We start from the raw sequence: 25,323 nt of genomic DNA, 5'->3' as shown, positions 1-25,323 counted from the left end.
CGAGAGAAATATTCCCGGGGGAATACAGTACAGTACAGGAGGGAGGAGTTAGTGATGTTGGCAGCTACGGTGGTAAGGGCAGAGGATACATTAATAATAGGTATGTTTTCCCCAATGGGGCTGATATGGACCGTATTATTTGTGGTCGTGGAGTTGGGGAGTGGACAATCAATAGGGAGGGGTATCCCTACAATGTTGGAACGTGTTGAAAAAGGGAAACAGATCCAGCAGTCACTGTCACCATTCTTTGACACATTTTGTCATAGGTTGTAACTAGAATTCAGGAGGGCCACTGTCAGTTGTTCGGTGGTAGGGGATTTTTGGATGCTACTGAGATTGATGCCCTTATAGACCAGGTCATTGGGGGTTTGGAGTTGTTTAGTCAGGTCCATGACCGCTGTTTTTTTTTTTTTAAAGATTTTATTTATTTATTTGACAGAGAGAGATCACAAGCAGGCAGAGAGGCAGGCAGAGAGAGAGAGAGAAGGAAGCAGGCTCCCGGCTGAGCAGAGACCCAGATCCCAGGATCCCAGGACCCGGGGATCATGACCTGAGCTGAAGGCAGCGGCTTAACCCACTGAGCCACCCAGGTGCCCTCGTGACCGCTGTTTTAATGCGTTTGCGGCTAGCCTGGTCCTGGAGGTGCCCCCCCGCCCACGTCAGAGAGGCTGACATGACCCAGATAGGTCCAGCAAACTTTTCCAGACATGGGGTAGATGTTGCAGGGGGCAATACCTCGTTTGGCTGTCACGAAGTCAGAGACCCAATAGGTTTTCTGGTCATACGTACAGGTTATCGGTTCCTTTCCCTGGTAGCAGATTGCAGACATATAAGTAAAGGCTGAAAAATAGCGAGAGGTACCTGAACACCTCATGCTGCTAGACTCACATGGTTCCGCCTGGTTTGTCTGGATTAGAAGGAATATGAGAAGGGGCCCTAACCAAGCGGAGTTTGGTGAGGCCTGCCATCTGGGAAGTTCAATCAGTCTCTGTGGGTGCCCGTTTGAGATTGTTGATATGTACCCATGCAGAGTGCCCCAACAGTTTCGCAGCAGTTGTGGTGGTAAGGACGACCGTATAAGGCCCTGTCCACCGGGTTTGTAAGGAGTCTGGCCGCAAGCTTTTGAGGAGGACCTGGTCCCCAGGGGATAGATCTTGTAAACCCCCTTCCGAAGCATGGTCGCTAGGGGCTGGGATGACAGTGTTGGCGTGAGCCCTTAAGAGAGCTTGGAGGAGAGTGAGGTAAGGTAGATAGGATACAGGAGGTAGGGGAATGACCAGAAGGCTATGATTTATAAGAAAGGGCCAGCCAGGGCGCCTGGGTGGCTCAGTGGGTTAAGCCGCTGCCTTCGGCTCAGGTCATGATCTCAGGGTCCTGGGATCGAGTCCCGCATGGGGCTCTCTGCTCAGCGGGGAGCCTCTCTCTCTCTCTCTCTCTCTGCCTGCCTCTCCATCTACTTGTGATCTCTGTCAAAAAATAAATAAAATCTTTAAAAAAAAAAAAAAAAAAAGAAAGGGCCAGCCATACAGTAATTCGAATGGGCTTAAGCCCGAAGGCCCGCGGGGCGTAGCCTGGAGTCTCGTGAGAGCCAGGGGCAGAAGTATGGTCCAGAAAAGATGGGTCTCTAGGGTAAGTTTGGTGAGTTGGGCTTTGAGCAGCCCGTTGGCTTTTTCTACCTTACCCGATGACTGTGGGTGGTATGGGATGTGAAGTTTCCAGGTTATGTTGAGGCTCTCACTACCTGTTGGGTTACACTGAGATGAAGGCAGGTCCGTTGTCTGACTGGAGGGTCCAGAGCAATCCAAACCTAGGGATGATGTGCTCAATGAGTATTGTAGCTACCACGTCCGCTATTTCCTGAGCCATGGGGTATGCCTCGATCCAACCTGTGAATGTATCAACCAAGGTTAATAGGTAGCGAAAGGTTTTATGGCGAGGCATGTGAGTGAAGTCCAGTTGCCAGGCTATCCCCCTGGCTGATGGCCTTGGAGCTGATGGTTAGGCCCTGGTCTGCGGATTCCTCCTTGTGAATTCATGGCGGAACAGGTTTTACAAGCCCTGTGGACAACTTCAATTACCTTAGATAAGGAAAGATGATAGAACAATGGCTGAAGAAATTGGTGGAGAGCCTTTGGGCCAATATGGAGGGATCGGTGTGCGCCAGATTGCCTGGCAGGGCAATCCTGTCCTGAATGTAGATCCACCCCTTATCTCCAATCTTTCCTCCCCGCACCTGGAGGGCTTGTGTTTCCTCTGTAGAGTAGGAAGGCTGGTGAGGGGTATTAAGAAAGAGGATAGGAAACGCAGGGGTATTTAGGGCCATTTGTCTGGCCACTGAGTCTGCCCCGTTGTTGCCTAGGGAGACTAGATCCCTGGTTGTTTGGTGGCCTCAACAGTGAACAATTGCTACCTCAGTGGGCAGACTAAGGCTCAGGCAACTTGGCGATGAGGGGCCCATTAGCTATAGGGGTGCCCTTGGTAGTTAGGAACCCCCGTTCTTGCCAAAGAGCAGAGTGTGTGTGAGTTATGAGGTAGGCATATTTTGAGTCAGTGTAAATGGTGACTAGTTGTCCCTTCGACAGGTGTAATGCCCTGGTGAGAGCTACGAGTTCAGCCTTCTGGGAGGTGGTTCTGATTGGAAGGGGAGCCATCTCTAATACCACATCCGTGGTGACCACAGTGTAAGCAGCGTGTCTCTGGCCATCTGAGGCTAGGAGGGAACTGCTGTCTACAAAGAGCACGCGGTCAGGGTTGGATAGTGGTTGATCAGAGAGACCGGGATGGAGAGGAGTGAGGACCTCTATAAGTTGTAGGCAGGAATGAACAGGTTCCGGGTAGGTGAGGGTATAGGCAGTAAAGTCGCGGGGTTTAAGTGGGGGGAGGTAGAGAGAGAGATATGCGGGTTTTCTAGGAATAGCAGATGGAATAGCTGGAGACGAGAAGGAGTCAGATGGGCCAGAGATCCACTAGTGGCTAAGGAGCTTTGTGAGTTGGTGGGGAGAGTAGACCATGATGGGCTGCCCTAAGGTAAGTTTAAGTGCCTCCTTTGTAAGAGAAGCGGCTGTTGCTAGGGCCCTGAGGCAGGGTTGCCATCCCGGGGCGGTGACATCCAGTTGCTTGGACAGGTAGGCTATAGCCCTATGCGTAGGCCCCACCTGTTGTGTTAGGAGGCCGGTGGCCAAGCTGGGGCGCTCATCAGTATAGAGATGGAATGTTTTAGAGAGATCGGGTAGGGCTAAACCTGGCCCGGTGGTAAGGCAGCCTCTCAGCTTAAGGAATGAGTGGTGGATCAAAGTGGGATCAGTTAGTGGGGATCTCTTTAGCCGCCTGGTAGAGAGGACGGGCCAGGATAGAGAAATTTGGAATCCAATGTCTGAAGAACCCGACCAACCCAAGAAAAGATAGTATTTCATCCACCATTTGGGGAGGTTGGAGTTCTTGGAGGAGTCTTATGTGGTCCCCAGTAAGGGACTTAGAAGTGGGAGTCAGAAGTATGCCCAGATATGTAACTGAAGGGGCACACAATTGGGCCTTAGAGGGGGTGACTCGATATCCCTTGGCCCCTAGGAAGTTAAGTAGGGTGGAAGTGTCGTCTTGGGAGACTGAGAGGGAGGGGCTACAGAGGAGGAGGTCAACCACATATTGTAGTAGAGTACTGGCCTTAAGGACGCACTGCTGTAAATCTTTAGTCAAGGCCTGGCCGAAAATGTGGGGGCTATCCCTGAACCCCTGGGGTAGGACAGTCCAAGTTAGTTGTCCAGAAACGTGTGTGTCAGGATCCTCCCAGGTGAAGGCAAAAAGAAAATAAGAATCAGGGTGCAGGGGGACAGTGAAAAAGGCGTCTTTTAGGTCCAGTACAGTAAAATGAGAGGTGTTTGGGGGAACACGAGACAATAGGGTTTAGGGGTGAGGAACAACTGGGTGGAGGGGGACCACGGCCTTGTTGATAAGCCTAAGGTCTTGTACAAGTCGATAAGCCCCCGAGGGCTTGCATACTGGGAGGATAGGGGTGTTACAGGGGGAACTGATAGGGATCAGGAGTCCCTGATGTTTAAGCCATTCTATAATAGGTTTCAGGCCCCGGTGGTGGGCTAAGGAAATAGGAAACTGAGCTCGAGAGGGAAACTTAGAGTTATCCTTAAGCTGTACTTTAACCGGGGTAAGGTGGGAAGCGATGATGGGCTCTGAGATGTCCCACACCTGAGGATCTACAGTAAGTAGATCATCTGGAGTGGGGGTTGAGGGAGTGGAGAGGTGTAGGATGAGACAGGTTGAGGTGGAGGGAGGGGAGGAAGGAGAGAGGCAGATAGTTGCCCTCAGTTTCTGGAGAATGTCCCTCCCCAGTAGAGGGACCGGAACGAGTGGGAGAAAGGGAACCCATCCAGGCTACAGGTAAGGGGAAGGGTCACCCTAGGATTGGAGGAGGTCCCATTGATCCCCATGACAGTAATTGGTGAGGTTTGAGTAAGTCCCGAGTAGGAAGGCAGAACAGAGTAGGTAGCCCCTGTGTCCAGCAAAAAGAGAAGGACTTACCCGCTACCTGAAGTGTAACCCTGGACTCGGCCTGGGTGAGAGGGGTGGCTGAGTCTGGGCTTTGTCAGTCATCCTCAAATCCAAGCAGTTGAAAGGCCAGACTAACTGTCTCGGGGGGAGTCCCCCACATTGAGGCGCTGAAGATACCCCAACGTTAGGGCAGTCGGATTTCCAGTGGCCCATCAAATGACATTGAGGGCAAGGCCGAGTTGGCGGCTTTTGATTGGGGCACTGGCAAGCCCAATGTCCCTCAGCCCCACATTTGAAACAGGCCGCCAGAGCCAGCCGGTTGCAGGGCTGCTACCAAGGCTTGGGACTGCAACTGAACCTTTTGCTGGAGTCTGACTTGTCGTTTAAGCTCAGCCGCCTCCTCACGGGAATTAAAAACCTTAAATGCCATTTTCACCAAGTCAGAAATGGGGGTCTGAGGGCCCTCCTCAGCCTTCTTTAACTTTCTCCGTATATCCGGCGCCAATTGAGAGGTAAAATGAGTAGCCAGTACCGTGGCCCCCGCAGGAGAGGCGGGGTACAAGTGAGTGTACTGGGTTAAAGCCTCGGTCAATCGGTTAAGAAACATGGCGGGGTTTTTGTCAGGGGCCTGGACAATCTCCCTAATCTTGTCATAATTAACGGCCTTATTAGAGGCTGCCCACATGCCGGCTATGAGACATTGGACCATGCGGGTTGCGGCGCCGGCGGCCATCTTGGCCATCCTGATAATCCCAACCTGGTTCTACAGCTGGGACCGCCTGGGCTCCGACTGGCATGGCAGCATCAGTGAGATGGACCTGATCTGCGTGCTCCTGGGCAGCAGCCTGGATGTGTTCCCTCTTCTCTGTGGTGAGGGTGGTGGTCTGAACCACATGTAAATCATGCCAGGTGAGGTCATAGGGTTGGACTAGATATTGGAATTCTTTAATATAGTTATCAGGACTGGCCAAGAAGGAGCCCAAACGTTTCTCAATTTGGGAAAGGTCCTGTAGAGAGAAGGGCGCATGGACTCGAGCAACTCCCTCAGCTCCAGCAACTTCCCTTAGGGGGCAGACTAACTCAGGGGGGGGTTTCCTAGCCCTAGTGCAGGTGGGGATGGGAGGGGAGGCTGGAGGGGACGTAAGGGAAGGTTCAGGGGGGCCGCATCAGGAGCAGACTCAGGTTTTGGGGGTTGAGGGGATGAGACGGGAGTTGGGGTGGAAGGGTGGAAGGGACTGAAAGGGGGGTGATTGGAGCGGGGGTGGTTAGCGGGCATAGGGGAGAGGGGTCTTGGGGTAGGGGATCGCAGTAAGGAGGAGGAGGAAGAGGAGCCGGGGCCCCTCTTGTCGGTGGGTGGGTGAAGCTCTCTGGAGGTTCAGAGAGGGGAGATTCAGAGAGGAGAGATGGGGAGGAGAGGTCCGGGTCTTTGGGAGAGGTGGGTGGCAGGGGAGGGGGAGGGGAGCGGACCAAGAGGACCTGAGAGGTGGAGCAGTGAGAGCAGAGGGAGGGGCGAGAGCGCAGAGTCCAGAAAGCCTGGACATAAGGGACCTCGACCCATTTGCCCTGGTGTTTGCAGAAATTGCCTAGGTCCATGAGAATCTGATAGTCAAATGTGCCTTCCGGAGGCCACTGGGACCGATTGTCTAATTGGTATTGCGGCCAAGCAACGGTACAATAATGTATGAGACATCACTTACGCAGGTCCTGGTCCAGTTTCAGGGTTTTAAGATTGGCCAGCAGGCACCCCAGGGGTGTTTTAGAGTCGAATTTGGATGGGGAGGTCCCCATGATTTGTTGCCGGGCAACCCAAGGGCTGGAGGAAGGCGTCCCCTCATCCATCACTGGGTTGAGGAAAAACTGTGTCAACTGCCGTAGAGGTTGGGACGTCTCCCAGCCTCTCGGAGTCACGGAGGTCACCTGGGGACTGGCGGGGTCCGCCCTGACGCGGGCGATTAGGGCAGGGCTTTCCGGAAGGGGAATCGGGGAAACTCACCATGGCTTCAGAAGTGGCATTCGGAAAGGCAGGTCTGGTCCGGCTAGGGAAAGGAGAGAGCCTCCCCACTGGGGTGGGGGCTCAATCTCCTTCCCGGTTTCGGCACCAAATGTAAAGTTTTTCCAATGAGATAAACACAACACCAGGCAAAGTGGGTGTAAGGCAAAGTTTATTAAAGGTTCTCTCTGGTGAAGTTTCAGGGCCCAGGTTAAGAGGGGCCAAGAAAGTTGTACTGGGAGGAGGTGGGTACCCTCAGGCGAGGTTTCGCAACTCTGGAAAGCAGAGTGGGGGAAGTCGTGCCCAGGCCAGGGAGGAGGGCGCTTTTAGGGGTCTTGTCGGGGGAGGGGGCTCAGGGATCTTTTGGCAAGTTTCCCTTATTTGGATATCTCGCCTGCTCGTCAGGGTCCCATTGGTCCATAGGAGTCTGGGGCAGGGGTCTCAGATTCCTTTTTGGGTCTTTGTTCTCCTGGCCGAATTCAGGTCTTGTGGCGGGAACTTTTGCCATCTTGGGTCTTTGTTCACCTGTCCGAGTTCAGGTCTGGTGGCAGGAACTTTTGCCATCTTGGGTCTTTGTTCACCTGTCCGAGTTCAGGTCTGGTGGTGGGAAATTTCGCCATCTTAAGTAGCCCTTTCTGCCCTCCCAACAATTGGGAGGCTCAATTGGTTATTAAGCATTGGATCCTTGACTTCAGCTCAGGTCATGGTCTCAGCTCTAAGATTGAACTCCCATATGGTTCCATGCCTGTTTGAAAATATTTCTCTTCCTTTCCTTCTGCACCCCCACCTCCCTCTCTTAAAAAAAAAATAATTTAATTGATAGCTGCTAGAGCTAGTTATTTGAAGATATTAATAAATTAGGTGAATTTCCAGCCACCATAATAAGAAAAAGTGAAATACAAGTAATCCAAAGAAGTTATAATTCTAAATTTGGAAGGGTTTAAACAAACATTAGATAACAGCATATACAATTTAATATGAATGAATTTGAAATTTCTCATGGAAAGTGATGATAATCTGGAAAAATTTAAATTATAAAAATTGACTGAAGTATTAAAAAGAATTTGAATGGCTCAGATGTTTTTGTTACGCTAGTTCTTTCATAATTTAAAGGAACAAATAAGTTTTACTTTATATAAAGCTACTTTAACATGTGGGTATAAAATTTCCTAGTAAATTTATCACAGGAGTCTCTGATAACAGGTTTATAAAAAGAATTTAAAAAATAGAAAATTATGAATCAGTCTTCCTTAGCAGTATATAAAAACAAAAATTCATAAAATAGCTTATAAATTCAGTGTTGAAAATATAGATCTTATTATTAATATAAATATAGTAGAAAATCTGTAAATGCAATTATTACTGGCAGTCAAAGGAGCCTATGGTAGATGCTAAAAAGTCATTTGGTGAAATTCAACAACCGTTCTTGGCAAATTAGGATTAGAAGAATAGTTTCTCTTAAAATAAGCTTTATAAGAAGGAAACTTATTATTCCCTCTATCACTTAATATTGTTCTGAAAATTCTTGTCTATGCATTAAAATAAGAAATAGAAATTAGGATTAGAATTCCTGTGATTATCACAGAATAGGGTCTCAAAAATGTTTATCAAATGAATTCCACAGTGAAATACTCTGAAAGGGAGAAAAAAATGATTGGTATTTGCAAATAATAATTTTTTAAACTTAAGCTAATTAACTGACAACTATCAGAAATAATAATAGAATTCCATAGGATTCTAGCTAGCTACAAAACCAATAGCTTTCCCATATCAACTAGAAAGTATAATGGAAAGACGATCCCATTTCTATGAAGCATGGGATTAAATTTATCAGCATTTGTGAGGGGACTTAGACTAATAAAAGAAGACCAAACATTTTTACTAAGAGATATTTTTAAAAATGACTTGGATAAATGGGGATATAGTGCATTTCTTGATGGGCAGAGGGACTACTGTAATTTCTATTATCTTCAAATTAATTTGTTGTTAATGTAATTCCAATCATCTTAGCTTTGTGGAATTGTGTAGAATAATTAAAAAAAATTCAAAAAATGAAAAAGCAGAAGAGATTTGTAAATAAATAAATACTTATTATTTAAATATAATATATAAAGTATAACAGAGTTATAAAGTATAACAGAGTTCTGTTTGTGAAATAATAAGTAGACAGCTATTGGGATCCAAGTTTCACATTAGGAACAGGTAGTAATATAAGTAATCAACACAATGAATAAGCCATGAAATCAAAGATCGATAGCATTGACTACATAGAAATTTTAAAATACCATTTTTCATAACATGCCATAAACAAAATAAAAAGCTAGGAGGAAGCATTCTGTGAAGAGGCTGAGAAGTGGAGGAGTTTAATTGTTTAAGGCGTGAAAGTTCTTCAGAGCATGGAAGTGAATGTTGAGAAGATAGCAGGATGGCAAGTATTTATTTGTGACCTCCTCTCCTTTGCATCTCTTTCTGCAATAACAGCAACCAGCTCAAGCTTTCTGGGGGTGGGAGATTCAGGAGGTAGGGAAGAGACCAACCTGCTTAGGAAATGGCAGGCAACCAGTTATCAAAGTGCAAGTTGCGGAAGGTGGATCCCCATCTCCCCGTGGTCACTGGTTTAAGCTTCTTAGTTCAGGCAGACTAAACATTTGCCGAAATGAATGCTAATTAGCTGGGGGACACTTGGAATTGCTGCAGCTGCTCTGGAGTCCTAACCAACCACAGGATCCAGGATGATCATATCAAAATTGAAGACTAAGATAGATTTGGAACCCCAAACCATGTAACTAGCTATCCCGACTCACCCAGTCATTTCGTTAGCCTTCTATTGATGTGACCCTACATTTTATTCCCTTTAAAGTTTTGGATCTGAGTTATCATGTGATAGGAGGATTTTTTTTTTAAGATTTTATTTATTTACTTGAGAATGAGAAAGCATGTGGAGGGAAGAATGGGAAGGAGGGAGAGGGACAATTTGACTCTGTGCTGACTTGGTGCTCAATCCCAGGACCCTGAGATCATGACCTGAGCCCAAACTGAGAGTTGGTTGCTTAACTGACTTGTCCAGGCTCCTAGCCACTTAACCAGCTGAGCCACCTGGGCACCCCAATTATAGCAGGATTTTGCTGAAATTAGCAAATGCTTACTCAAAGAAATATAATTTTTAGAAAATATATAAGTTGCAGGGAAAATAAGTATGAGTAGAAGGAGGGATAATAAGAAATTTAACAGTATTTGAAGAATTATCATAGGGGTCCATGGCAGATTGAAAAAATGAGACTAAGAACTTCAATAAATGATTAGGGGCAGAGAAAAGTTTTTGTAGTCAGATAAAATGCTTAGGACCTGTTGGTATCCAGAAAGTAATAGTGGCTAGGAGCCTAGACATTATGGAACCAAAGAGACTGAAATCTGTTGCAAGCAAGATAGCTTGTCCAAGGTCACTCTTACATAATTATCTTTTCTGTTTTGAAGGGACATGTTCATGTTGTTTTATTTTCAATCCAGTTCTGTTTTTCCTATGTCACACATCAGCTCTCATCACATCTTGTGGTATGATTTACATTTTGTTCTTTTAAGAGGCCAGCTATTCCTTGATGTTCAGGAATATCACAATCTAATTTATGCATGAGACACAAACAATTTTAGATATTCTTCTTTTATAATTTCAGTGACAACATTCATTAAAGATTTATTGTTTTGGTATAGTTTTGCAGATTCTTACGGATCCTTTTAACTGACTTTGTCTTTTTATATCAGGAGGAATGAGTCCCTACTTGGAATAAGAAAAATGAAATATAAGGATAATGTTCTGTGTAAAAAGACAACCAAATCTTTTAACAAGTTCAAAGCTGCAGTAATGGAAATTGGAAGAGTAAGTTTCTTATGAGTTTTGAATTTTAAGTTAATGAAATAAAAGATTCACATATCTAAAGATGATTAGCTACATTATAATTTATTATAATATGAAACAAGGAAATATCAACAAATAATTTTATTATTATACAGAACATTATAATTCTTTTTCTTTACTTTTTTTTTGAGAGAAAGAGAAAAAGAGAGCGCTGGCATGTGGGTATAAGTGGGAGGGAGGAGGAGCAGAGGGAGAGAGAGAATCTTACTTAAGCAGGCTGTACTTGGAGCCTGACATGGGGCTTGATCTTAAGAACTTTGAGATTATAATCTGAACCCAAATCAAGAGTTGGACACTTAACTGACTAGGCCACCCAGGTGTCCCAGTACATTATAATCCTTAAGTTATCACATGGTTATTTTTATAATCATATTTTTTGTTTCTTTTGATAGTAATTTTAATTGAGCGGTATAAAGAAATCACTGTATTTCAATGTCAATAGATAAGCATTAGAGTATGAGTAAATTATAATATTGTGTGTAGAGTTTAGCTTTAATTTGTAACATTTTTGTCATTCTCGTATTAAGACTGCAGAACTGTTGCCAAGGAGAAGAAGTAAAAGAAATGAAACTCTAAGAGAATTTTTTTCCAAAAATCCATCTGTTTCTGAAATGGTGGAACATGAAAGGTATTAACTGATTAATTAATTCAGTAAATGTTACTGTGTCATTGGCATTAGTTTCAGAATGAGGGATATAATGGTGGACTAAATAGATAAGATCACACTGCCCTTGGGGAACTTACATACTAATGACAGGAGCACAATAAATAAGTAAACAGACAAATAAACAAGACAGTGTAAAATTTTGGTACATTTTATAAACTAAGTGAACAGAATGTTATGTTATAGATTAACTGGCCTTGGGTGGAAGTGATGGCAGGGGTAGTTTAGATAGGGTGGTTACAAGACCAGTTCATAAATTACTTTGCATTATTTGTGGTCCTTAAGTTCTTGTCCAAAAAAAATTAAACCATAAAACTTACCATGGTAAATGTTCAGCTTCTATTTTTATGAGTATGAACTTATAATTCTTAAATATTCTTTTATATATCTTATCTTTATTATATACATAGAATGTCTTTCTTTATCTGTTTAATGATTTCAATTTCAAGAGCAACATGTACATATTAATAGAGCCACTCTCACTTTGCATTTGCCTACTATCTGTTTATTCATTTTCTTTATTTAAATTATAATTTTTTATCCTATAAATGCTTATATTAAGAAAACAAGTTCAAATATACAATATTATACCACAAAGAACTAGAAAAAGAAGAAACTTGGCTGAAATTTAGTAGAGGAAGAAAATAACAAAGAAAAATGAGAAATGAATAAAATAGAGACCAGAATAAGCAATAACATAATATTGAAAGTAATGACCAGTTTTTCCAAAAAAGAACCAAAAACAAAAAACAAAAAACCTCGAAATTGACAATGCTCTAATTACATCAACTAAGGAAAAAGAGAGAAGCCTCAGTCTCAAAAAGCAAAATAAGGGGGGCACCTGGGTGGCTCAGAGGGTTAAGCCTCTGCCTTTGGCTCAGGTCATGATCTCAGCGTCCTGGGATCAAGCCCTGCATCAGGCTCTCTGCTCAGCGCTGAGCCTGCTTCCCCCTCTCTTTCTTACTGCCTCTCTGCCTACTTGTGATCTCTTTCTCTGTGTCAAATAAATTAAAAAAATCTAAAAAAAAAAAACCAAAACCAAAAAACAAAACAAAATAAGAAAAGGAAGAGAAAAAAATAGAACAGATAACCACAAAAATACATAGTATGGTAACAGATTACTAGAAACAATTATATATTAACAAATAAGATAATTTAGGAAAAAACCCAGATAATCCTAAAAACAAACAAGTTATCAAGATTGAATCATGAATCTTTAAGTAGAACATCTTCTTAGACCAATAACAAGAATAAAAGTTGAATTAGGAGTAAAAAATCTCCCAGCACAGAAAAGCTCTAGATCACCTTGCTTCATTGGTGAATCTACCAAGCATTTAAGAAAAATAATTAATGACAAGCCTTATCAAAATTTTACAAATAATGGAATAGAGGGAACACATTCAGAATCATTGCACGAGGCCAGTACTACCCGAAATACCAAAGCAGGATAAAAATAATACAAGAACAGAAAGTCTAATTTTCTGACATAAGTATTGCTACTCTGACTTTCTTTTGGTACTCAGTTGCCTGATAAATGTTTCTTCACCCCCTCACTTTCAATCTGCATATGTCTTTAGATCTCAGATGAGTCTTTTATGGCTAGCATATAGATGTGTCTTGTTCAGTCCATTTACATGCAAAGTAATTATTGATAGATATGGAGTTATTGCCATTTTATTACTTTTTTGTCATTTCTGGAGGTCTTCTCTGATCCTAGCTTGTTTTTGTCACTTTTGGACTCTCCTTTCCACTCAAAAGAGTTCCCTTTAATATTTCTTGCAGGGCTGGTTTAGTGGTCATGAACTCCTTTAGTTTTCATTTGTCTGGGAAACTATTTCTCCTTCTAATCTGAATGGTAGCCTTGCTGGATAGAGTATTCTTGGGAGCAGATTTTTCTCATTCAGCAGTTTGCATATATCATGTCACTCCCTTCTAGCTTGCCAAATTTCTTTTGAGAAATTTCCAGGTAGCCTTATGGGTTTTCCTGTGTAAGTTCACGACTTCTTTTATCTTGCTGCCTTTAAGGTTTTTTTCTTTATTACTATAGTCTGCAAATTCAGTTACAATATGTCTTGGTGTCGGCCTGCTTTTGTTGATTTTGTTGGGGGTTCTCTGTGCCTCCTGGACCTGGAGGTCTGTTTCCTTTCTCAGATTAGGGAAGTTTTCTGCTGTTATTTCTTGAAATAAATCTGCTGCCAGCCTTTCTTTCTCTTCTTCTGAGACTTCTATGATATGAATGTTATTACATGTGATGGAGTCACTGAGTTCCCTAAATTTATTCTTGTGTTGCATAATTCATCTTTCTCTCTTTTGTTCAGCTTCATTGTATTTCATTATTTTGTCTTCTAGGTCACTAATTCATTCCTCTTTTTTTTTTTTTCCAGCCTACTGTTCATTGCATCAAAACTTTTTTTTTTTAAATAGCATTTTTAAAAAAGATTTTATTTATTTATTTGACAGAGAGAGAGAGATCACAAGTAGGTAGAGAGGCAGTCAGAGGGGGGAGAAACAGGTTCCTTGCTGAGCAGAGAGCCCAATGCAGGGCTTGATCCCAGCACCCTGCGATCATGACCTGAGCTGAAGGCAGAGGCTTAACCTACTGAGCCACCCAGGCCCCCTCATCAAACCTGTTTCTAATCTCATTTATTGTATTCTTCATCTCTCATTGACTGAGAGTATAGTCATGTAGATATGAACATATTATGTAGATATGAACATTTTTCACATTACTAGTTATAGCTAAGTTGCTCTTAAATTTCTGTTAGTCATGTGTCAAGTTTCCATTTTCAACATCTTTACCAACACTTGATAGTATTATCAAACTTTTGAATTTTTATGGACTGTGGAGTTGTGAAATTTTATGTCATTATTATTTTAATTTTTATTTATTTGATTACTAATGAGGTTAGGCATCTTTTCATGTTTTTATTAGATCCTAGTGTTTTTCTGTTCTCAGCGCTGCTTTTTAAAACCTTTGTACATTTTAAAACTTCTTTTTTCTCATGTATTTTTAGAAGTTTGAATACTATTGCTTTTCCCAGTTTGTGACTCATCTATTCATATTTTAAAGATTTTCTTTCTTAATCAAAACTTATAATTGTTAGTGAAACAAAATGTTTTACCATTTCTCTTTGTTGTTTTTAAACAAGCTAGTAAAGGTATTTTTGTGAATTTAAATTTTAGATTTTCACATTTAGGAGTTTCTTTTTCTTTTTAAGATTTTATTTATTTATTTGAGAGAGAGAAAGAGAGTGCACAAGCAGTGGGGAGGAATGGAGGAGAGGGAGAAGCAGGCTCTTCACTGAACAGAGCCTGATGTGGGGCTCAATCCTAGACCCTGAGATCATTAGTTGAGCTGAAGAGCTGAAGGCAGTTGCTTAACTGACTGAGACACCCAAGTGTCATATTTAGGAGTTTCATCTAACTGTATTTTATTTCTTTGAATTGTGAGAAGAATAGTCCCCCTCCCCATCTCTTGTAGTTTGGTTATAGGTACCCCGCTGGCTAGCCCCATTTACCAGGTAGTCATTATTAGGCATTTATCAAGTTGTTTATTCTCCACTGTCATTTTGTCATTTAGCAAATTTTTATATGTATAGTTTTGAGATCTCTTTTCTATCCTAGTCTGTTTAATCTTTTTTTGGGTCAGTATCATACCATCACACTTACTCTGGCATTAAATTGATTCTTGTTGTCTGATAGAACAAGTCTCTTCACCGTGTTCACATAAATCTTGGATATTCTTCCACAGAGTATTTTGGAATACTTCCACAGAGTATTTCATCAGGTAAAACAAAAAACTCATGATTTTGACAGAGATATAATTGACTATATAATTGGTTTTAGAAGCCCTCCCCCAAGTATTGATTCTTTCTATTAGTATACAGACCATATACTTATGTCTTTCAATAAATTTTTATGTTACTTTATATGATGTAGCTATACTTTTAAAGATGTTATATATCTTTCATTAGCCACATCAAATAAGTGCTTTCTGGTATTAATGTAATGGTGTTTTAAAATTACATTTTTGCTTTTTTTTTTTTAAGATTTTATTTATTTATTTGACAGAGAGAGATCACAAGCAGGCAGAGAGGCAGAGAGAGAGGAGGAAGCAGGCTCCCTGCTGAGCAGAGAGCCTGATGCGGGCCTCGATCCCAGGACCCTGAGATCATGACCTGAGCCAAAGGCAGCAGCTTTAACCCACTGAGCCACCCAGGCGCCCTAAAATTACATTTTTGAATGCTTCTATTCTTTTGTATAAGAACTTAATTGTTTTGTAAACAATTCAATCTTCTATAGGCTTGATAATTTATTCATAGATACAAGTTTTCTGTGTGGATGGTCATATTGTAAAGAGATATTGAAAGTTTTGCTTATATACAGATGGCAAATAAACACATAAAAATATGTTCAGTATCATTAGCCATTAGAGAAACCCAAATTAAAGCCACAAGTTATCACTAAAACTTACTTTAATGGATAAAATAAAAAATAGTGGTAATGCTAAAACTGGGTCATGCATACAGTGCTGGTGGGAATGTGAAAAGATGCAGCCACTCTGGAAAAGACTGTGGGATTTCTTATAAAATTAAACATATGCTTACCATACAACCTCAGGCCTCATCAAAATTTAAAACTTTTGCTCTGTCAAAGAACCTGTGAAAAGGATGAAAACATAAGCTACATACTGGGAAGTATTTGCAAACCACATATCCAAGAAAGACCTTATATTTGGAATATATTAAAATCTCTCAAAATTCAAAAGAATAATAAAAACAAACAGTCCAATTAGAAAATGAGCAAAAGACACTTAAAATTGTAAAAAAAAAAGATAAAAAAACATGAACAGATATTTCACTAGGAGTATGCACAGTTGTAGGATGCTTACCTCATTTAATTTTAGGATTATCTTGATGGGCATGGGCAAGCTGGTTCTAAATTTCGGAGGAAAAATGTCTTGAATAGCCAACAACTAGAAAATGCCTATTTTTTAGAGGATTTTTTAAAAAAGCATTTATTTTTTAAAGTACATAGAACATTTATAGTATTGACTATAAGGCAAATCTCAAAAAATTTCAAACATTGGACTCATACAAACCACATTTTACTGTAATCGATCACAGTAGAGACCAATTTTTGAAAAGATAGAACCAAAAAGATCCTGTACATTTGAAAGTCTTAAATAGACATTTAGAAGTAATTCATGGGGAAAAGTAGAAATTATGTGATAATTTAGAAATACAAAAAACTTGTTGGAAATTTGGTTGGAGTTGTTCTGAATCAGAAAACATTGAAGTCTAAAATGTTTCTTATCACTATTTTAACTATACCTTACAATTTTTAGTATATAGTAGTGTTTTTATTCTCATTTAGTTCTACATAATTTAAAATTATCCTTATAATTTCTATTTTCTGTGAGTAGGTATTGCACATCTTTGCTTTGATTAATTCCTAGGTATTTTTTAAGTTACTAGAACTATCTCTTTAGAATTTAGTTTGTAATTGTTTATTGCTGGTATGTAGAAATAGAGCTATTTTTTGTATATTGACTTTGTCTTCCATGGGCTTAATAAATTCACTGATTAATTCTAATACCTTAATTCTAGGTTATTTTGGATTTTATAAATATACAATCATATTATTTATGATAGACAGCTGTTTTACTTCTTAATTTTCAATCCTTGTATTTCCCCTCCCCTACTTCCTTTTTCTTGTTTTTGTTCTTGCTAAGCCTGCTATTTCAGTGCTGAAAGAAATGATATTAGTGGATATCTTTGTCTGATTCCCATTTCAGAGAAAAAGCTTTCAGGCTTTCAACATTTTATCATTAAGAATTATATTTGTGGTAGGGCTTTTTTTGTAGATATCCTTTATCAAATCAACATTATTATTTGAGTCTCAAATTTTTCCAGATTTGGCCATTAGGAGCCCTTTCAGCCTAGCTCCTTAGTCTTTTTGATATGTCACCATTTTTTTTTTTTTGAGCTTCTTCCTATTACCTCAAGGTGTTCATCTTGTACCTTCCCTGTCCTGGCTCTGGAAACAGTTGATTCCTTTTAGTGGAAGTAGTATTTGGAATCTAAGGTCTGGAGACTACTGAGATTTCTTTGCTTCTAGGTCCTTTCAATAGACAATACTAGGAAATAGCTATGTCCATCTAAATAGATCTATGTATCTATTTAAAATTGTAAGGTCATACAGATACATCCATTTTCAGTTCCATACCACAAGATACTTTCCAATGTTTTCTCTTTCCCTAATTGTAATTTTTTTTTTTATAATTGTAAGAATCCTGTTTCCATTAAGGTCAATATATTAACTTATTTGTTCAAGCTAGACTATACAGATGATAATGTCTGGATTCCTTAATATTTTCCTAATTCATGTTTCTATCTTCTTCTTCTTATGGTTCCATATTACTGAGCATTTATTTATGTTGACCGTCCCTCCTGAGTTTCCTCTCTGGCTGCTGGGTCTGCTCACATCTGTGGCTCATAGAGACAGAGCTACTCATGGAGTACCCTGCACAGTAGGAACTATTCAGGTAAAAGAAGCAGCATTCTCTACCTTTTGGGCTGGCTCTTGCTCCCTTCCAGACACTCTGGAGTCTGTTACTACCTTGACAGGATACGTAGAAGGCGGCTCTCCTCTGTCACTGCTCTCCCTGGACTCTCACCTTCAGTGAGGAAAGAAGTGGCTAGTCCTGTCAAACTCTCCTGGACCTTTTGGGGATACTTGACCTTCCATCCACCTTCCTTTCCTTTTCGTGTGTGTGTGTGTGTGTGTTGTGTCAGATTTAGATATATTATCTTTTAAAGTGAGCAAGATACTCTCACTTACCAATTGAGATTCTTTTTCCTTTCTCCAATATAAATCAGACAGAATGGTGCTGACCAATGAGACAGTAGCAATGTCCACATAAAAAAAAAGGAGAGAGGTACTTCTAAGAAATATATCATGCCATGTAACAATTACACAACTATAAAAATAGCTGGATGACTTTGAGATTTTGATAGAAATAATTTTAAACAAATTGAATATATGCTACACTTAAGATATGAACTACTAGCTAAATTTTAAAATACTAGTTTCTTTCAGAGCATATTGAATATGGATTTTTTAAATTGTATTATTAGCCCCAGGTGTACAGGTCTGTGAATCGCCAGGTTTAGACACTTCACGGCACTCACCATAGCAAATACCCTTCCAAATGTCCATAACCCCACCGCCCTCTCCCTACCACGCTCCCTGTGGCAACCCTCAGTTTGTTTTGTGAGATTAAGAATCTCTTATGCTTTGTCTCCCTCCGATTTCATGTTGTTTCATTTATTCTTTTCCTACCCCCCAAACCCCACACGCTGCCTCTCAACTCCCTCATATCAGGGAGATCATATGATAGTTGTCTTTCTCTGATTGACTTACTTCACTAAGCATAATACCCACTAGTTCCATCCATGTTGTCGCAAATGGCAAGATTTCATTTCTTTTGATGACTGCATAGTATTCCATCGTATATATATACCACATCTTCTTTATCCATTCATCTCTTGATGGATACCTATGTTCTTTCCATAGTTTGGCTATTGTGGACATTGCTGCTATAAACATTTGGGTGCACATGCCTGTTAGGATCACTACCTTTGCATCTTTAAGGTAAATACCCAGTAGTGCGGTTGCTGGGTCATAGGGTAGCTCTGTTTTCAACTTTTTGAGGAACCTCCATGCTGTTTTCCAGAGTGGTTGCACCAGCTTCCATTCCCACCAACAGTGTAGGAGGGTTCCCCTTTCTCCACATCCTCGCCAGCATCTGTCATTTCCTGACTTATTAATTTTAGCCATTCCGACTGGTGTAGGGTGATGTAGGGTGGTTTTGATTTGTATTTCCCTGATGGTGAGTGATGTGGAGCATTCATGTGTCTGTTGGCCAACTGGATGTCTTCTTTGCAGAAATGTCTGTCCATGTCTTTTGCCCATTTCTGGATTGGATTATTTGTTCTTTCATTGTTGAGTTTGGTAAGTTTTTTATAGATTTTGGATACTAGCCCTTTATCTGATATGTTGTTTGCACATATCTTCTCCCATTCTATCAGTTGTCTTTTGGTTTTGTTGACTGTTTCCTTTGCTGTGCAAAAGCTTTTGATCTTGATGAAGTCCCAGTAGTTCAGCTTTGCTGAACTTCCTTACCGTGGGTGATGTTTCTAGGAAGAAGTTGCTGTGGCTGAGGTCGAAAAGGTTGCTATCTGTGTTCTCCTCAAGGATTTTGATGGATTCCTGTCTCATACTGAGGTCTTTCATCCATTTTGAGTCTATTTTTATGTGTGGTGTAAGGAAACGGTCCAGTTTCATTCTTCTACATGTTGCTGTCCAATGTTTCCAACACCATTTGTTCAAGGACTGTCTTGTTTCCACTGAACATTCTTTCCTGCTTTGTCGAAGATTAGTTGACCAGAGTTGAGGGTCCAATTCTGGGTTCTATTCTGTTCCATTGATGTATGTGTCTGTTTTTGTGCCAGTATCATACTGTCTTGATGATGACAGCTTTGTAATAGAGCTTGAAGTCTGGAATTGTGATGCCACCAACTTTGGCTTTCTTTTTCAATATTCCTCTGGCTATTCAAGCTCTTTTCTGGTTCCATATAAATTTTAGGATTATGAGAGACTATGGACTCTGAAAAACAATCTGAGGGGTTTGAAGTGGCGGGGGTGTGGGAGGTTGGGGTACCAAGTGGTGGGTATTATAGAGGGCACGGATTGTATGGAGCACTGGGTGTGGTGAAAAAATAATGAATACTGTTTTTCTGAAAATAAATAAATTGAAAATATTTTTAAAAAATTTTAGGATTATTTGTTCCATTTCTTTGAAAAAAATGAATGGGATTTTGATAGGGATTGCATTAAATATGTAGACTGCTGTATGTAGTATAGACATTTTCATAATATTTATTCTTCCAATCCATGAGCATGGAACATTTTTCCATTTCTTTGTGCCTTCCTCAATTTCTTTCATGAGTACTTTATAGTTTTCTGAGTATAGATTCTTTGCCTTTTTGGTTAGGTTTATGCTTAGGTATCTTATGGATTGGGGTGCAGTTGTAAATGTGATTGACTCCTTAATTTCTCTTTCTTCTGTCTTGTTGCTGGTGTAAAGAAATGCAACTGATTTCTGTGCATTGATTCTGTATCCTGACACTTTACTGAATTCCTGTACAAGTTCTAGAAGATTTGGGGTGGATTCTTTTGGGTTTTCCACACATAGTATCATATCATCTGCGAAGAGTGATAGTTTGACTTCTTCTTTGCTGATTTGGATGTCTTTAATTTCTTTTTGTTGTCTGATTGCTGAGGCTAGGACTTTTAGTACTATGTTGAATAGCAGTGGTGATAATGCACATCCTTGCCATGTTCCTGACCTTAGTGGAAAAGCTCTCAGTTTTTCTCCATTGAGAATGATATCTGCGGTGGGTTTTTCATAGATGGCTTTGATGATATTGAGGTATGTATCCTCTACCCCTATACTTTGCAAAGTTTTGATCATGAAAGGATGCTGTACTTTGTCAAATGCTTTTTCAGCATCTATTGAGAGGGAGTATCATATGGTTCTTGTTCTTTCTTTTATTAATGTATTGTATCACATTGATTGATTTGCGGATGTTGAACCAACCTTGCAGCCCTGGAGTAAATCCCAGTTGGTCATGGTGAATAATCCTTTTAATGTACTGTTGGATCCTATTGGCTAGTATTTTGGTGAAAATATTTTTATCTGTGTTCATCAAGGATATTGGTCTGTAATTCTCCTTTTTGATGGAGTCTTTGTCTGGTTTTGGGATCATGGTAATGCTGGCCTCATAAAATGAGTTTGGAAGTTCTCCTTCCATTTCTATTTTTTAGAACAGTTTCAGAAAAATAGGTATTAATTCTTCTTTAAATGTTTGGTAGAATTCCTCTGGGAAGCCATTTGGCCCTGGGCTCTTGTTTGTTGGGAGGTATTTTGATGACTGCTTCAAACTCCTTACTGGTTATGGGTCTGTTCAGTTCTCTATTTCTTCCTGGTTCCATTTTGGTAGTTTATATGTCTCTATAAATGCAACCATTGTTCCCAGATTGTCAAATTTGCTGGTGTATAGTTGCTCATAATATGTTCTTAAGATGATTTTATTTTGTTGGTGTTGGTTGTGATCTCTCTTCTTTCATTCATGATTTTATTAATTTGGGTCCTTTCTCTTTTCTTTTTTATAAGTCTGGCCAGGGGTTTATCAATCTTATTAATTCTTTCAAGGAACCAGTTCCTAGTTTCGTTGATTTCTTCTACTGTTCTTTTGGTTTCTGTTTCACTGATTTCTGCTCTGATCTTTATTATTTTTTCTCCTCCTGGGTTTAGGCTTTCTTTGCTGTTCTTTCTCTAGCTCCTTTAGGTGTAGGTTTAGGTTGTGTCTTTGAGACCTTTCTTGTCAAAGAAATTCTTGAGACTTTTCTTAAGAAAGTCTTGTACCGCTATATATTTTCCTCTCAGGACTGCCTTTGCTGTGTCCCACAGATTTTGAACAGTTGTGTTTCCATTATCATTTGTCTCCATGAATTTTTTCAATTATTCTTTAATTTGCTGGTTGACCCATTCATTCTTTAGTAGGATGCTCTTTAGCCTCCATGTATTTGAGTTCTTTCCACCTTTCCTCTTGTGTGAGTTCTAGTTTCAGAGCATTGTGGTCTGAAAATATGCAGGGAGTGATCCCAATCTTTTGGTACTGGTTGAGACATGATTTGTGACCCAGGATGTGATCTATCCTGGAGAATGTTCCATGTGCAGTAGGGAAGAATGTGTATTCTGTTGCTTTGGGATGGAATGTTCTGAATATATCTGTGATGTCCATCTGGTCCAGTGTGTCATTTAAGGCCTTTATTTCCTTGTTGGTCTTTTGCTTGGATGATCTGTCCATTTCAGTGAGGGGGGTCTTAAAGTCCCCTATTATTATTGTATTATTGTCGATGTATTTCTTTGATTTTGTTATTAATTGTTTTATATAGTTGGCTGCTCCCATGTTAGGGGCATAGATATTTAAAATTGTTAGATCTTCTTGTTGGACAGACCCTTTGAGTATGATATAGTATCCTTCCTCATCTCTTATTATAGTCTTTGGCTTAAAATCTAATTGATCTGATATAAGGATTGGCACTCCAGCTTTCTTTTGATGTCCATTAGCATGGTAAATAGTTTTCCACCCCCTCACTTTAAATCTGGAGGTGTCTTTGGCTCTAAAATGAGTTTCTTATAGAGACCATATTGATGGTTTTTTTTTTTTTTTTTTATCCATTCTGATACCCTCTTGTCGCCCTCGACCCGCAAGGACGACAAGAAGCCCCGGTTCAGATGTATCTTCTCTCTCTTTATTTCCGCAAGTCTACACACTTATATACGTTTACATGACCGATCAGTGAACAGGGTGACCAATAAGGGGTCAAGCAATGGGGAGAGCCAATGAGAGTCCTGTTACTATGCTGATTAAATTTGAAACAGCCAATGACTATGTCCTCCTTTAGGTGGGCTTCACCAGAAAGTTCGGTATTCACTTGCAGCGTATTTTGCTGGCAGTGAGCCAAGCACCATCGTGTAATGGTGGGGACTTTCCCGGCCGGAGGTGGTCCCCGACACCCTCTGTCTTTTGATTGGGCATTTAGCCCATTTACATTCAGGGTAACTATTGAAAGATATGAATTTAGTGCCATTGTATTGCCTGTAAGGTGTCTATTACTGTATATTGTCTCTGTTCCTTTCTGATCTACTACTTTTAGGCTCTCTCTTTGCTTAGAGGACCCCTTTCAATATTTCCTGTAGAGCCTGTTTGGTATTTACAAATTCTTTTAGTGTTTGTTTGTCCTGGAAGCTTTTTATCTCTCCTTCTATGTTGAATGGTAGCCTAGCTGGATATAGTATTCTTGGCTGCATGTTTTTCTCATCTAATGCTCTTAATATATCATGCCAGTTCTTTCTTGTCTGCCAGGTCTCTGTGGATAAGTCTGTTGCCAATCTACTATTTTTACCCTTGTATGTTACAGACTTCTTGTCCCGGACTGATTTCAGGATTTTCTCTTTGTCACTAAGACTTGTAAATTTTACTGTTAGATGACAGGGTGTGGACCTATTCTTATTGATTTTGGTGTGGGTTCTTTGTGCCTCCTGGATTTTGATGCTTGTTCCCTTTGCCGTATTAGGGAAATTCTCAACAATAATTCCCGAAAATATATCTTCTGCTTCCCTTTTTCTTTCTGTTTCTTCTGGAATCCCAATTATTCTAATGTTGTTTTGTCTTATCGTATCACTTATCTCTCGAATTCTCCCCTCATGGTCCAGTAGTTGTTTGTTTCTCTTTTGCTTAGCTTCTTTATTTTCTGTCATTTGGTCTTCTACATCACTAATTCTCTCTTCTGCCCTATTTATCCTAGCAGTAAGAGCCTCCATTTTCTATTGTACCTCATTAATAGCTTTTTTGATTTCAACTTGGTTAAATATTAGTTCTTTTATTTCTCCAGAAAGTGTTTCTCTAATATCTTCCATGACTTTTTCGAGTCCAGCTAGCACCTTGAGAATTGTTATTCTGAATTCTAGATCTAACTCATTACCAATGTCCATATTGATTAGGTCCCTGGCCTGCGGTACTGCCTCTTGTTCCTTTTTTTATTTTTTTTTTCTTTTGTGGTGAGTTTTCCTGCCTTGTCATTTTATCCAGATAAGAATATATGATGGAGCAAATAAAATACTAAAAAGTTGGCAAAGACCCCAGGAAAATGTGCTTTAACCAAATCAGAAGAGACCCCAAATCATGGGGGGAACAAAAGGGGTGAAAAGAACTTCAGAGAAAAAAAAATTTTTAAGTATAAAAAAGAACTTATATATATTAGACTGGTGAATAGAACAGGGTCACCCACTTAATTTTGGGAATATTTTGGTCTCTTAGAAGAAACTACCTCCCCCAATTTTAAAGAATGAAAAACATATATAAGGGCAAACATGATGAAGGGATGGAATATTACATAAAGATGAAATTTTTTTTTTTTAATTTCTAAAAAAGGAGTTGATAAGACAAGTTGGTTGGGAGAATAAAGAAAAAGAAAGTGGAGAGAATTTGCTCAGGCTGGAGACTAGAACAAAGCCCTGTGCTAGATTTAGGGTATAATTTTATCTATTAGAAGTTGTATCCCAAATTTTTTTAGAAGAAATAACCCTATGTATACAAAAAATAAAGTTAGATACAATGAAGGATAAGATATTACTATAATAATGAAGGTTCAAAAAAAGATTTTTTTTGAAAGTTATTGTTAAGGTCACCTAGTTAAAAATGTTAAAAGAGGAAAGGGTAAAAGTAAAAAAGAAAATTTAGCAGAAGAAAAAATATAAAATTAAAAAAATTAACTTTCCAACTCTAAAGAATCATGGGGAGAAAGCCATGAATTCCATGCTTTGCTTTCTCTTCCTCTGGAATTCTGCTGTTCTCCTTGGTAAGTAAACTTGGTCATGGCTGGATTTCTTGCTGATCTTCTTGGGGAGGGGCCTGTTGTAGTGATTCTCAAGTGTCTTTGCCTGAGATTGAATTGCACCGCACTTACCAGGGGCCGGGCTAAGTAATCTGCTCACGATCACTTTTGGGAGCTTTTGTTCCCTGAACACTTTCTGTAGAGTTCCGGAGGATGGGAATGAAAATGGCGGCCTCCCAGTCTCCGGCCCGGAAGAGCCCAGAGCTTGTGGCCCCACTCCTCAGTGCGCCCTTGGAAAAAATCGCTCAATCACCCCCGTCTCCCTGGTCCTCAGCTGCACTCCGAGCTCACCCGGCCTGTGACCAAGGGTCTCTGTCTCTCTGGCATACAGCCCTGCCTGGAGTCTCCAAACCCCACAGATCCCTATGCTTTTCCAAGGGGGTGTCCCCAGATATTTTGAGGTCCCTGCTCACAGAGCAGTGGCCTGTGCCACAGATCACAATTTAAGGTAATCCTGAGTTGAGAGCTCACTCTTTGGTTCCGTCTTGGTAGCCGGCTTCCCCACTCTAATACTTGTGAGCTCTGTGACATTCAGACAGCCCCGATCCTTCAGTGACCCTGTGGGACCCGAGACCACGCTGTCCCTGCGTGGGCTTCACCCTGGTTTAGTCTCTGGAGTGATGTCCCTCAGTGGAGCAGATTTTTAAAAGTTCTGATTTTGTGCTCCATTGCTCCACTTCTTACCAGGAGCCGGCCCCTTCCCCTGCAGTCTAGCTTCCTGTC

General features: G+C 40.5%; 1 protein-coding gene across 1 annotated transcript in view; it reads left to right on the top strand.

Annotated features, from left to right (window-relative positions):
* CFAP54 (cilia and flagella associated protein 54) overlaps positions 1-25,323 on the top strand; it is a 322,605-nt gene that overhangs the window by 138,385 nt on the left and 158,897 nt on the right. Inside the window, exons 31-32 of the mRNA XM_044227472.1 lie at positions 10,253-10,367; positions 10,934-11,034. Coding sequence (XP_044083407.1) covers positions 10,253-10,367; positions 10,934-11,034 — 216 coding nt within the window. The remainder of the gene's footprint in view (positions 1-10,252; positions 10,368-10,933; positions 11,035-25,323) is intronic.

Source organism: Neovison vison, chromosome 12 (assembly GCF_020171115.1).
Source record: "Neovison vison isolate M4711 chromosome 12, ASM_NN_V1, whole genome shotgun sequence".
NCBI classification, from domain to species: Eukaryota; Metazoa; Chordata; class Mammalia; order Carnivora; family Mustelidae; genus Neogale; species Neogale vison.
This window is presented reverse-complemented; position numbering and strand designations above follow the sequence as displayed.